The 12,715-nt window shown below is 41.9% G+C and overlaps 1 protein-coding gene across 1 annotated transcript in view; it reads right to left on the bottom strand.

Annotated features, from left to right (window-relative positions):
• The window catches only part of panx2 (pannexin 2), a 65,309-nt gene extending 63,544 nt beyond the window's left edge, over positions 1–1,765 (bottom strand). The window contains exon 1 of the mRNA XM_068059734.1: positions 1,540–1,765. Coding sequence (XP_067915835.1) covers positions 1,540–1,765 — 226 coding nt within the window. The remainder of the gene's footprint in view (positions 1–1,539) is intronic.
• Between the last annotated feature and the right edge of the window lie 10,950 nt (positions 1,766–12,715).

Raw genomic sequence — 12,715 nt, 5'->3', positions numbered from 1 at the left:
TAAGATGTGAGCTATCACCAGAAAATGACGATGAAAGCTGGTGAGTTGTTGTAAAAATCCAACTGTTTCACTAATATTCTTGAGGAACAGGGATCTGCTACTCCTGTCTAGTTCCGCATTATGTGGTTAATTGTTACTGCCCTCAGGGCAATAAATACTGTCTCGACTGGATTACCCATGTCCCAGAAACATGTAAAATGTCTGTAAAAATAATGCACAACATTACTATCAGTGTACTCTCCTGTAAATAACAGGCTAAGAAAACATACAAAATCAATACAAATATGTTAACCAGTGTGTAATCATACCCTCCTCTTTTAAAAGTTTATTGCTTGAGTATTAATGGTTAAATGATGGACTGCTTTCCTGTTTGGAGGTTTAATGATTGGCTTCATAACAAACTTTACAAAACTAAAAATAATAAATGAAACAAACTTAGAATTAAAGTAATATGTTTTTATCTTATAGAGTTTTCTTGTCTTTTTTAGAAATAGACAGTGAAAAGAAATATAAATGTTTGTACTGAGGGGTAGATTTTCACTGCTTAATACCATAACGTGCAGAACTGCAGAAAGATTTCCTATGCAATTTTAGAGGTATTTTAAACAGGTTAAGTTCTTGGTATAAACTGTAACTGCTAAATAGTGTAGACTTATTTTTCAGCGGAGTGAATTGATGAAAATTTGTTTTATTTTGTGTGGCCTTTAAATTTTATTTTTAAAAACCTTAAGTTTACAAATCTCAGTAAAATGTCTTAGAAGTTTTGAACCAAACAGTCCCTCAAGGGAGAAGTACATGATTCCTTACCCTAGTTAACGAGTAAATTTGCTAGTGTTTAAATGGTTACTTTTCATTAAAAATGTTTTGCAATCCTATTTCCTATTGCAAACATATAAAAGAATGATGTCAATTGCTCGAAAATGCAATACGTACACACAATTTTATCAGAACAAAAATGACTCACGGATCTTCCGGTTTAACCTTTCGCAAATAGAAACAGGTTTGGCAAAGACTTTTCATGAAGACATCCCCCTTTAAAGTAAAACTGGCTCCGGGGATTTAAAATCAAAGAAACTAAGACATTATTTAAGAAATGTTTTGATGGACTGTGCGTTTCAGTAGCTTGCTATTAAAAACGCACTAAAGCACAGCCTACATCCTCTAAAACTGTTTCATTTTAGATAGGGCGGGCTCATGGGCGCTTAGAACGTATAATGCAGTCGTCTACGTTTAATCCTACTCCTTAAAGGGGCATCACTGCCACGGTCTGCTCATTTTGAAGGTCAGATGTCAACAATAAAGAGTCCCAATAAAAGTTCTAAATAACAGGGGGTGTGACGGAGCAAAGCGTCTCAAAGGGCATAAGATTAGAGAGAAGAGTAAACTGCAATTGCAGTTGGGTTTGCTGGACCTTCCGTCATGCATAACCACAAATATACATGAGAAATGGCCTCACTTGTTCCGGGAATGCCGCCCTAGTGTAGCAGTTTTAAAATGATTGTCAATGATGACAGTTTGTGTACTTCTCGATCTTCTTACCTGCAAAATTTTTAGTAAATACCAATGTGACTAAGAGGATGGGGATAATAACAGTCCCGATGGACACTACTCTGTCGAAGGGGAGTTCTAGCTTTAGTTGAACCATGAAGGCTGCAAAGGGCGAACCTTTCTCATCTTGTTGCCCCGGAAGGATCAGCTCCTTAAGCTTTTCTCCAGCTAATAGCGCAGTAGCCATGTCTGGTTGGTGATCTATGATGTTGTGCATTCGTCACTGAGTGCAGATATGATCCCCACAACCGGCTTGTGCTGGATCTTCCTCTGCTCGAAAGCGACTGATTTCCCAAAAGATCGCTTTCTGTTAACATATTAAGAAAAAGCATCATGTTCATAGATGTAGATTGTGACACACGCCAAATAGCAGGAAAAAGAATTAGCACTGAGATCATCCGCCAATTAGCGGAAAACACTACATCATTGCACCAAGGCACATCCCAGGTCATTCAGCTGAAGTAGAACATTGTATATCTCATTTCCTCCCTGTTTTCATTGACTAAATTGAAGTGAAACATTATATGTATTGACTATATGAACATACAAAAGTGTGGAAAGAAAATCCAACTATCCTCTGCTCCTTATGGCAACATATTATCCAAAAAAGAAAAAACTGTTCTACGTGTTATGAATAGAACTTTAAAAATGGGCTAATATAAAGTATCCTTCACTCACCGAGTCGGTAAGATTAGAAATGTTAAAACTGGGGTTCAAATCTTCAGCGGTGACATTCTTTCATGAATCGGACTGAACAAGTCTTCACCGTTGTGACTCGAATTTACATTGAGAAAACGAGTTTACCATTTGCCCTCATCATTCAGAAATGCATGATGCATTTTTCCTTCTGCGGTGTTCCCTCTGTTGATCTGACAACTTTCAACAAGCCGATCAGAATTACTGGGGGAAATACCTACAAACGGCGACGGATGTGCAAAGCAGCAGGAACAAATGCAACTGCAAAGGGAAGCCTGCTGCAGAATACAACTGGTTTCAGCACCATAGCCAGCTCTATCGCAGCGGGTGTTGTCCATTCATTGTGGATCGCGGGGTAAACACGTGAAACTGCAGCGAAACTGCCATTCCCCAGCTGGACAGGCAGCTATCCAGAAGACCAGGCTCGGTTCAGGTCTATTTTCACATCAGATAGTAAATCATCCGCGGCTTAAGGCTCCCCATGTGCTGTGCGCCCTCAAACAAATCATTTGGATGCTGTCCCATGAAATGCTCGCTGAGATTTGGGCTGCGATCTTAGATGGCTGCTGGAGTCTTCAGCATCGCATGCAGCACGTTTGTGAAAAACGCAATCAGGTTGGTCTCCAGGAAACAACATGCCTGACTCATGACGTGTCTTTTCGCTTTCATGTTATTTTGTCAAGAAACACATTTCTGACGTTAAAACAGTATTTTATTTTACAAACAAAAATGAATTTGCATGTTTGCTGTTCAAATGTCTGATAGTCGCATCAAGATTTCGGTTCGAAAATTTGGCACCGGCATCCACAGTTCCCACCTTTTTATCAGTATTCACAGTGGTGTGGGACACAGCTCTTAAAGCTATAATATTCACTTTGGCCATGCAAGTATTTTAAAAAGAAGAATTCTTTAAAGATTTTGGGGGCAAATTGGATTAGATTCGAACATGGGCACGGGATCGCGATGCGTGATTAACCCGCGCCCTTTCGTTGCAAAACAGGCAGCACACAAACTTTAAGAAGCCTGCTAATTTCAATGACACTGGCATGCTAAGTGCACTGCTGAGAGTGGCTGTTCGCCTCACCGGGGGGCCTACGTTTGTGTGGGGCGAGCACCACTTAAAGCTAGCTGGCACTTAAAAAAGTGAAATGCATTCTGGCTGCAGCAGATGCCAGAATTGATTACAGAAGTCTCTGAGCAGAAAGAAGATTGGAAATGGTGCAACAGGCCAGGGAGCATGCTCCAAGGTTTTCCGATGGAGCACTGGAGGCCTTGCTGCAGGAGGTACTTAGGAGGAGAAAGGTTCTCTTCCCTCAAGGGGCTAGGAGGCCCTCCAGACAGGCACTAAGAAGGCAGTGGAACAGGTAGCTGTGGTGGTCAATGCCCTCAGTCTAGCCCCAAGGACCTAGATGTAGGGCAAGAAGAAAGTTAATGACTTCACGTGAATGATCAAGGTCAGTGAATGCATCTTCCAACACCATATCCTTACAAGTGAACCATTAGCTTCATAAAATGCTCCATTTTCCACCACCCCTTCATTCACCTACTAACAGTCTCGAGCAAGCACAACTTCATAGCCTCATCTCAATACTTAGCACTGCTGCAAGCCTGACACCCATATCTCAGCTTATACACAATGCCAGCTTTTCAACTATGACAGGCATATCACCCAAACATATTACACCACACTCACTGCCAAACCTTCCTCTCTCTTGCAGGACAAGGTGGCTCATAACTCGAGGCAGCAGCACTTTACTCGTGGGGGACAGGAACAGCTTCATGCCCTCACCCCCATTGAGGAGATGATACTGGCCGTCATTGGAGCAGCCACGACAGAGGCCATCGCCAGCAGCAGGGCTGAAGCAGAGGATGACAGTATGTTCCTACCTAATCTTCTCACATCCCACTTTCCCCTTATCCGACAATCTCTTCTGAGTTACATGCTGCAGATGGTATAAGTATGCACCTCTTTCTTCCCCTCCTTCCCCGCTTCCTTCATCCCAACCCTATCCTTGTGCTTTTATCTTTTCAGAAATCCAAGAATTGCCACCTGGTCAAGCACTGATGTGGGAGCATGAAGTGCAAGAGGAGCAGGACACTGAAGAAGAAGAAACACTGTTTCTCGATCTCATATTCACAGCCACCAGCGCAGATATTGGCTTTGGACTGCAACACCCTGGCATGGGTGGCAGCAGTCTGAGCTAATTGGCTGCCAGACAACAGCAGAGACATGAGTGAAGTGGCAGTGGTTGGAGCACAAATGCTGTCATCCTGAGGCACATACTTTATAGGGAAGCATAGAAGCAGAATCTGCATGAGGTGAGACACTGGGCACAAGCAGCTTGCAGCCAGGGCAGGGAGGAAGGGTAACATAGGTGCCAGCTCCCCAGAAATGAGGTCGCACATGAGTTCTGCTAATAGAGGATGGTCGCATCCTCTGCATGGTCGCAACCCAAAAGGCCCCGTGCACACTGTGCACAAGTTGGCCCCTTTAAGTTACTGCACATGCATGGCCACACAAAAAATGTTTAAAGGGACTGTGCACTTAAATGAATCACTGGAAGTCCAAAAGAAAATTAGAGGGAACTTTGATTGGCTGGCCTGCCTAATGTCACTGTTAAAGTGCATAGAGGAGCCCAGTTCCAACTTGGCATAAGGCTTTGCACACAGCTTAGAGCCCATATTTTCTAGCATGGATGTGGACTCCATCAGAACACTGTAGACCCGACCATGATTCAGGGTCTGAAGGACGATGTTGCAGCTTCCATTGCAGCACAAGCAGAAGCCACCCAATGTCTGCATGCTGCAGTGGAAGCTCAGACTAAGGTCATGAAATCTCAGCTTATTGCAAGCCCAGCTGGCTCAGACAGCTGCTGTTATAGCTGAAAGGGGCTTTAAGGGTCGCACAGCAGTCAGCAACCTGTACTCCAGCAAATTACTAGGACTGTTGAGGCACCGCTTCGGGGAATGATAGTGACTCTGTGGAGCACGAACTTGCTGTCTTCTCTCAGGATGACAGCATTCTTGCTCCCACTACTGCCAATCCGCCAATGCCCCTCCAGTCGCCTGTCAGACAGATTGCTGCAACCCATGCTGAGGTAGTGCAGACCAAAGCCAGGCCTTCTTTGCTCAGAGCTGCTTGAGGGTGTCCTGCAGGGCCATCTGCGGTCTCTCCCACTGAAAGTCAGTAGCCTTCCATCAGCCATGCTGCAGCCATTCTGGAAGCACTATGTAAGAGCACTGGGTCAGATAAAGGCACCTTCAAGACAGGCACAAAGGGAATGCACAAGGATGATTAATTGACTTTTGTATGCAATATTTGATGGTTTATAGGATAAAGTTGGTTTGGAATTCTTGTTTTGTGGTGGCTTTTATTTCAGCAATGCGGCAAGACCACTTTGATGGTCTGTAACAGAGGGTGGTAATGTGTGTGATTTGTACAAAGGGGATTTGGGATGGGGGATGGTTAGTAGGGGAGAGAGTTCCATATTTAAACTACCTTTTGTGTAAAGTGTTTCATCATAGCACCCCTGAACTGCCACACTTTAATTTTAAGGTTATACCCCTTGTTTTGGACTCCCACACCAGTGGAAATAATTTTCATCTACACTCTCAATACAGGAAGATAGTGTCAAGAAAACATGCTATGCCAAATGAGGATTTTTAATTCATCTACTTTAAACCTTTAAAAAGGAAAGCTGGCAGCCAAAATTTGCATTGAAATAACTCACATTCCAGGACATTGAATTGGAGACAGATAGAGTCATACAGTACTGAAACAGGCCCTTCGGCCCACTGAGTCTGTGCTGACCATCAACCACCCATTTATACTAATCCTACATTAATCAACCCCGGCGAGGCCCCAAAAACTTACCTTCATTCCAGGGCTGTCCTTCATCTTCCTTCTGATGACTGGGTGTAGTCCCACCAGTGGCCACTGGTTCCGGTGATTGGCCAGCAGCTCCCTTTGGCGGGACTTCCTGTCTCAATGAGGTGGAAGTCTTGCCTCAAACCAGTTAAAGGCCTGGGGACTGTAGAATGCGGTCCAGATCCCCAGGCCAGTTGGAGGCTGGTTCGCCACCGACTTTTCAGTCGGTGGACGGCTGCCATCCACCGAGGGTAAAATTCAGCCCCATGTGACAGACTCCCCAGGCTGTGTAAAACTTGGAGTTTTGTTACACAGATAAGCTTTGAGTCCTAACCAGACAGGACCCCAGTGGGGCTGTGTGTCTCTCTTTCCACAGATATACTGCAAGTTTTGAAACCTGTCTCTGACTGCAGACCATCCAAGTCTACCATTGCTACAGACAGAGACACTGGGGAAGAAAGCCACTTATGTCACTGTCTCCAAGAAAAACCTGAACCAGGTGGGCCAGCTGTAAAGTACTTCTACCAGCCAGAGACTTTGGAACCACAACAACAGCCAAAAGACAACTGACTTAGCAGACCCTACAGACTGTATATTATTTTTACTTGTTCTGCACTCTAATCCAATCCAAATTATTCCTCATCACTCTGTAATCTATTTGTGTGTGGGTGTTTCTCGTGTATGTGAGTGAAAGTGTATAGTTTTATTATTTTATTTAGATTGGGATTTTGGTTAGGTCCAATAAACTCACCTCCTTCTTGTTTAAACTCAAGAAAATCTGTCTGATTGGTTCTTTTATGATCATAACAAAGGTAAAAGGTAAAGCACTCACTGAAGTGGTAAGCACATCCACTGTTTAAAAAGGAATAAACCCTCCCATGGTCAAAGAAGGAGACGGACAAGAGGGCAGCTTTGTGACCCCGCCTCACCTGATTGTAAGAATAAGAGTAGGCCATTCAGCCCTTCGAGCCTATTCCACCATTCAATGAGATCATGGCTGATCTGTACTTTAACTCCATCCACTCACTTTGGCTCCAAATCCTTTTATACCTTTGGCTAGAAAAATAATCTAGCGACCTCAGATTTAAAATTATTAATTGAAATAGTATTTACTGCATTTTGTGGATGAAAGTTTCATACTTCTACCACATTTTGCATGAAGAAGTGTTTCCTAACTTCCTCCTGAATGGCCTGGCTCCGGTGTGAAGATTATGTGCCCCTATTCTAGTCTGCCCAACCAATGGAAAAAGATTCGCTTTCTTATTCTAACAATTGCTTTAAAAATCCTAGGAACCTCAACACACTCTTAACCTTCTAAATTCCTGGAAATGCAAGCCTAGTTTATGTAATTGCTCCTTATTATCTAATCCTTGGAGCACTTGCATCACTCTGGTGAATCTGCGCTCCAATCTTTTTACAAGACCAATGTATCCTTTCTAAGCTGTGGTGGTGACCAGAACTGTACACAGTACTCCCAATGTGGTCTGATCAGGGCTTTGTGCAGCTGTAGCAAAACTTTATTTCCTTTATTCCAGCCCTCTAGTAAGAAAGGCTAATGTTTATCAGCCTTTTTGATTATTTTTTGTACCTGACGACTACATTTTAGTGATCTATGTACATAGAATCTAAAATCTCTTTGCCTTCCACTGTTCCTAACTTTACACCATTTAAAAAATACTGGGATCTATCTTTTTTTGGTTCAAAATAGATGACCACACATTTTCTTGTGTTGAAATCCATCCAAGAACGTGAGAACATAAGGAATAGGAGCAGCATTAGGCCATTTGTTCCTTCAAGCCTGCTCCGAGATTCAGTAAGATCATGGCTGATCTTTTACCTCAACTCCACATTCCCACACTATCTCGAAATCCCTTAATTCTCTTAATATCCAAATATCTATCAATCTCTGTCTTGAATATACTCAACAACTGAGCACCCAAATCACTTTGGGTTAGAGAATTCAAAAGATTCACAACACTTTGAGTGAAGATATTTTTTATCTTAGTCCTAAATGACTGGCCCCTTATTCTGAGACTGTGACCCCTAGTTCTAGACTCCCCAGCCAGGGGAAACATTCTCCCAGCATCTACCCTCACAGGCCCCTTAAGAATTTTATATGTTTCAATGAGATCACCTCTCAATCTTCTAAATTCTTAGATCTACCTATCTCATTGGTTCCTCTGTGAACAACAACTGGATCCTTCCCCTGATTCCAAGTTCTCCAGGCATGAGGAGATGTCCTGAACCCAGGCACTGGCACCCTGCCACAGTTTTTCCCACTCACTTAATGCATCAATGTCTCTGTAATGTTATGCTCCCATCGGTACTTTTACTATGCTACCAATTACATAGAGCATGCAGCATAGAAACAGGCCATTCATCCCAACTAGTCTGTGTGGTGTTTATACTCCACACAAATCTCCTCCTATTCCATCTACCTCATCTCAGCCTTTCAGAATATCTTTCTATTCCCCTTTCTTTCACGAACTCATCTAGTCTCCTTTTGAAAGCATCTCAGTGTTACAACCTCTGTGAGATTGTTAACGTGCAAAATACGAGATATGAACCCCAGACCAATTTAATAAATTACACTACAAGATTTCATGTTTTCAGATTTTTATTATAACAACTAAACTAAACAAAATTCTCAATTAACTAAATAGTACTTTGTAAGTACCTGATACCCCAAATTATAAATGAAGGTATTTTCTTTACTTATTCAAACACTTGAAAACCTCACACCACACTTATGCATTACACAGTTATTTTTGATGATGAAATCCTTTACGATTAAAAGTCACAAACTCCTCTCAGTTGCAATGGGTTGGATCTACCAGACTTCTTAAAAATCAGTATTCTTTCCCCTCGCTTCTCTAAGCACTTCTGACCCAGACATCTGTGAATAATGTGATTTCCAGTGATTCTGTAGGTCCTTTATTCCTCTTTAACCTTTCACTCTCAAAACCAGTTCAAGTCTTCACAGCCTTTTGTGGTATCTCTTCAGAGAGCAGGTCCCCCCCACCCCCTCTCTCTCTCCAGCTGCCACCACTGGGTGTCTACTCTTACAGCTTGCCTCAAGGTTCCCTTCTTGCAGCCTGTTTGCCTTCAGAAAGTCAGTTAAATTTATCTGGACTCAAAAGTCAATAGTTCATTGTTCTGCTCCAAAATGCAGAGACCAGAAGTTTGGGTTCACAAAGCCACTTGAGCCTTTCAATTGTCCCCAGGCGTTAACAACTGCCTGGCTCATTTGCATTTTCCCAATTACTGCCTCCTTGTTTTACAACCCTAGGAGGGTTGTCTAGGAGGACAAAGCCATTGTTCTTCAGGTGTTAGTCCTGCAGAATCTGTTTTTCAGAAGACAGTCTTTGGTCTGTGTTTTCTGTTGTCCTGGTAACCTTTTGCAGAGTGGAGGTGAGGTCACCTAACACTCTGGATTCCAGCTTGAACTTTTAAAAATCACAATTTTTAAGACATAATCATGTTATGAGGGCCAACATTCATAACACCAAGCTATTTGCCTCAACCACTTCCTGTTGTAGCACCTTTCACACTCTTACTACTCTTTGAGTAAAGAAATTTCTCTGTACTTCCTTATTGGATTTATTAGTTACTAACTTGTATTTATGGACCCTAGTTTTGGATTCTCCCACAAGTTTAAACATTCTCTCTGCATCTACTTTGTTCTATACATTCATAACGTTAAAGATCTCCATCAGGTCTCCTCTAAGTCTTCGCTTTTCTAAAGAAAAAGGCCCCAACCTGTTCAATCTTTCCTGATAGCTGTAATCTCCCAGGTCTGGTATCATCCTTGCGAATCATTTTTGTAAACTCTCCAGGGCTTTTACATCCTTTTTATAGTCTGGAGACCAGAATTGTGCATAGTACTTGAAGTGTGGCCTGATCAGAGATGTATACAAGTTTACATGGCTTCACTACTTTTGAATTCTATACCCTAGAAATAAATCCCAGTGTTTTGCTGCATTTTTAATTGATTTGTTAATCTGCAATTCTGCTTTTAATGATTTAGTCACCTAGATTCTTTTCCTCTTCTACCCTATTCAGTTCTTATTTTCTAAGCTGTAGGTGATGTTTCTATTTTTCCTACCAAAGTGCATCATCTCAGGTTTCTGTGTTGCTACCTGTGCAGTTCCCATTGGAGGTGTCTGGGTGCATCTGGAACACCATTTTCCAACCATGGGAGGCCATGCAGCACCTGAAAGACGGGCTGTATGCAGATCAATTTAACTCCCATCGTGTTAAGAAAGGGAGCTGTAAAATCTTTTCTCTTTTTATTCTAATGTTCTAATAGCACAAAAAAGCATTACAGTGAAGGTCAAGAATAAGAATTTTTATTAAAAATCAGTATAAAACACCAGCATAATGACTTCAGGCATTGCTGTGCCTACACTTTGAATGCAAGTTTACACCCATTCAAACTGGGCATAAATGAGGAATCTCACATTCTGCATTTTTTTGAATTCAAGTCGGAGCAGTGTTAATGAGCAAGGTTGGTTTTCAGCCACATAATTGTGAGTGCCACAAATGATCGAGATAATATGTGTGCATGGTATTATGAGGACAATTTGGGCTATATTATATCAGTCACTTGTCTTCTCATTCCACTAACCTTTTCATGACCTCCTGAAGTCTTTCACTGTCTTCCTTGTTATTGACAAACCCCATATTTTTGTGTAATCATCAAATTTTGATATTATGCCTCCAATGCCGGAGTCCAAATATATAGAGAAAAAAACGTGTATATACTGATAACAAAGGTACTCAATGTAGCATATGCTTGAATTTTTAATAAGATTCTTCTAAGACATCTGACCAGGCACTTTCTAAAAATCTATACACAACATATTTATTGCAATCCCTTGATCTATCCAATCAGTCACTTCTTCAAATAATCTATTAAATTTAGCAAAGCCAGCTTGCATTTCACAAATCTTTCTCCTTGTTTTTGATTAACACATGCGTTTCTAAATGCTCACTTATTTTATCTCCTTCTCTAAAGTATGAAAATGGATCACTGCCAGCCAAATCCCTGCCCACATCTCCCACCATTCCTTATGTGAGTTTCTCCAATCTGAATTCTACACTCTCAACAGCACTTAGAGTATCCTGGTCAATTTGGCAATTCCTCCTTAACCTGTCCGTGGGTTTCAATAGGGTTGATCTGGTCCTTGGCCCATATCTAAGGACCTTGCTTTTGAGAAATGGTGATTGTTTTTGCAACTGAGTGGCTTACTAGACCTTTCTCTGTGCAGGACTCATTTGTTGCACTGCTCAGTCCCTTTAAGATGTCTGCAGTTGCGCACATCTCCTTGTGCATGGCCTGTTTGACCCTTGCATGGTAAATTCTGGACTGCTGCACAGAGAGGGAACATTGATTGAGAGGAGAACTGAGTAGAGTCCTTACAGGATCATGCAAAAGTATAATCCTAGAAGTTGTAGGAGTCAGTGGGCTTGTCATAATGTCTATTGAAGAGAGAGAAGTCCAGAAAATTTTGAGGTGAGGGTGGGTGGAAATCTTTACTGTAGTATCTTTGTCTTTTAGAATCATAGAATTATAGAGTGGTTGCAGCACAGAAAGAGGCCATTTGGCCCATCGTGTCCATGGCAGCTCTCAGCAAAAGCAACTCAGCTAGTCCCACTCCCCTGCCTTTTCCCCATAGGTCTGCAAATTATTTTGTTCATGTGCTTATCCAATTCCCCTTTGAAAGCCACGAATCAATCTGCCTCCTCTGCATTCTCAGGCAGTGCATTTCAAATCCTGATCACCTACTGTGTAAAAAGGTTTTGCCTCATGTTGCCTTTAGTTTTTTTGCCAATCACCTTGAATCGGTGTCCTCTGGTTCTCAACCCTTCTGCTAATGTGATCAGTTTCTCTCTATCTACTCTGTCCAGGCCCCTCATAATTTTGAACACTTCTATCAAATCTCCTCTTAACCTTCTCTTCTAAGGAGTACAACCCAAGCTTTATCCACATAACTGAAGTCGCTCATCTCCTGAACCATTCTCATAAACCTTTTCTGCATCCTCTCTAAAGCCTTCACATCCTTTCTAAAGTGTGGTGCACAGAATTGGCGACCATACTCCAGTTGAGGCCGAACCAGTGTTTTATAAAGTTTCATCATAACTCCCTTGGTTTTGTACTCTATGCCTCTATGTATAAAGCCCAGCATGGCGTATGTCTTTTTAACCACTTTCTCGACTTGCCCTACCATCTTCAATGATTTTTACACATATGCCCCTAGGTCTCTCTGTTCCTGCATCCACTTTAGAATTGTACCCTTTATTTTATATTGCCTCTCCTTGCTCTTCCTACCAAAATGTATCACTTCACACTTCTCTGCATTAAATATCATCTGCCATGTGTCCAGCTATGCCACCAGCCTGTCTATGATGTCTTGACGTTTATCACTATATTCCTCACAGTTCATACTTCCAAGATTTGTGTCACCTGCAAATTTTGAAGTTGTGTCCTGTACACCAAGTTTAAGTCATTAATATATATCAAGAAAAGCAGTGATCCTATTACCGACTCATGGGGAACCTCAATGTATACCATCCTCTGGTCTGAAAAAAAACGTTCACCAC

Source organism: Heterodontus francisci, chromosome 27 (assembly GCF_036365525.1).
Source record: "Heterodontus francisci isolate sHetFra1 chromosome 27, sHetFra1.hap1, whole genome shotgun sequence".
NCBI classification, from domain to species: domain Eukaryota; kingdom Metazoa; phylum Chordata; class Chondrichthyes; order Heterodontiformes; family Heterodontidae; genus Heterodontus; species Heterodontus francisci.
The sequence above is the reverse complement of the archived record's forward strand: the minus strand, read 5'-3'. Positions and strand labels throughout refer to the sequence as shown.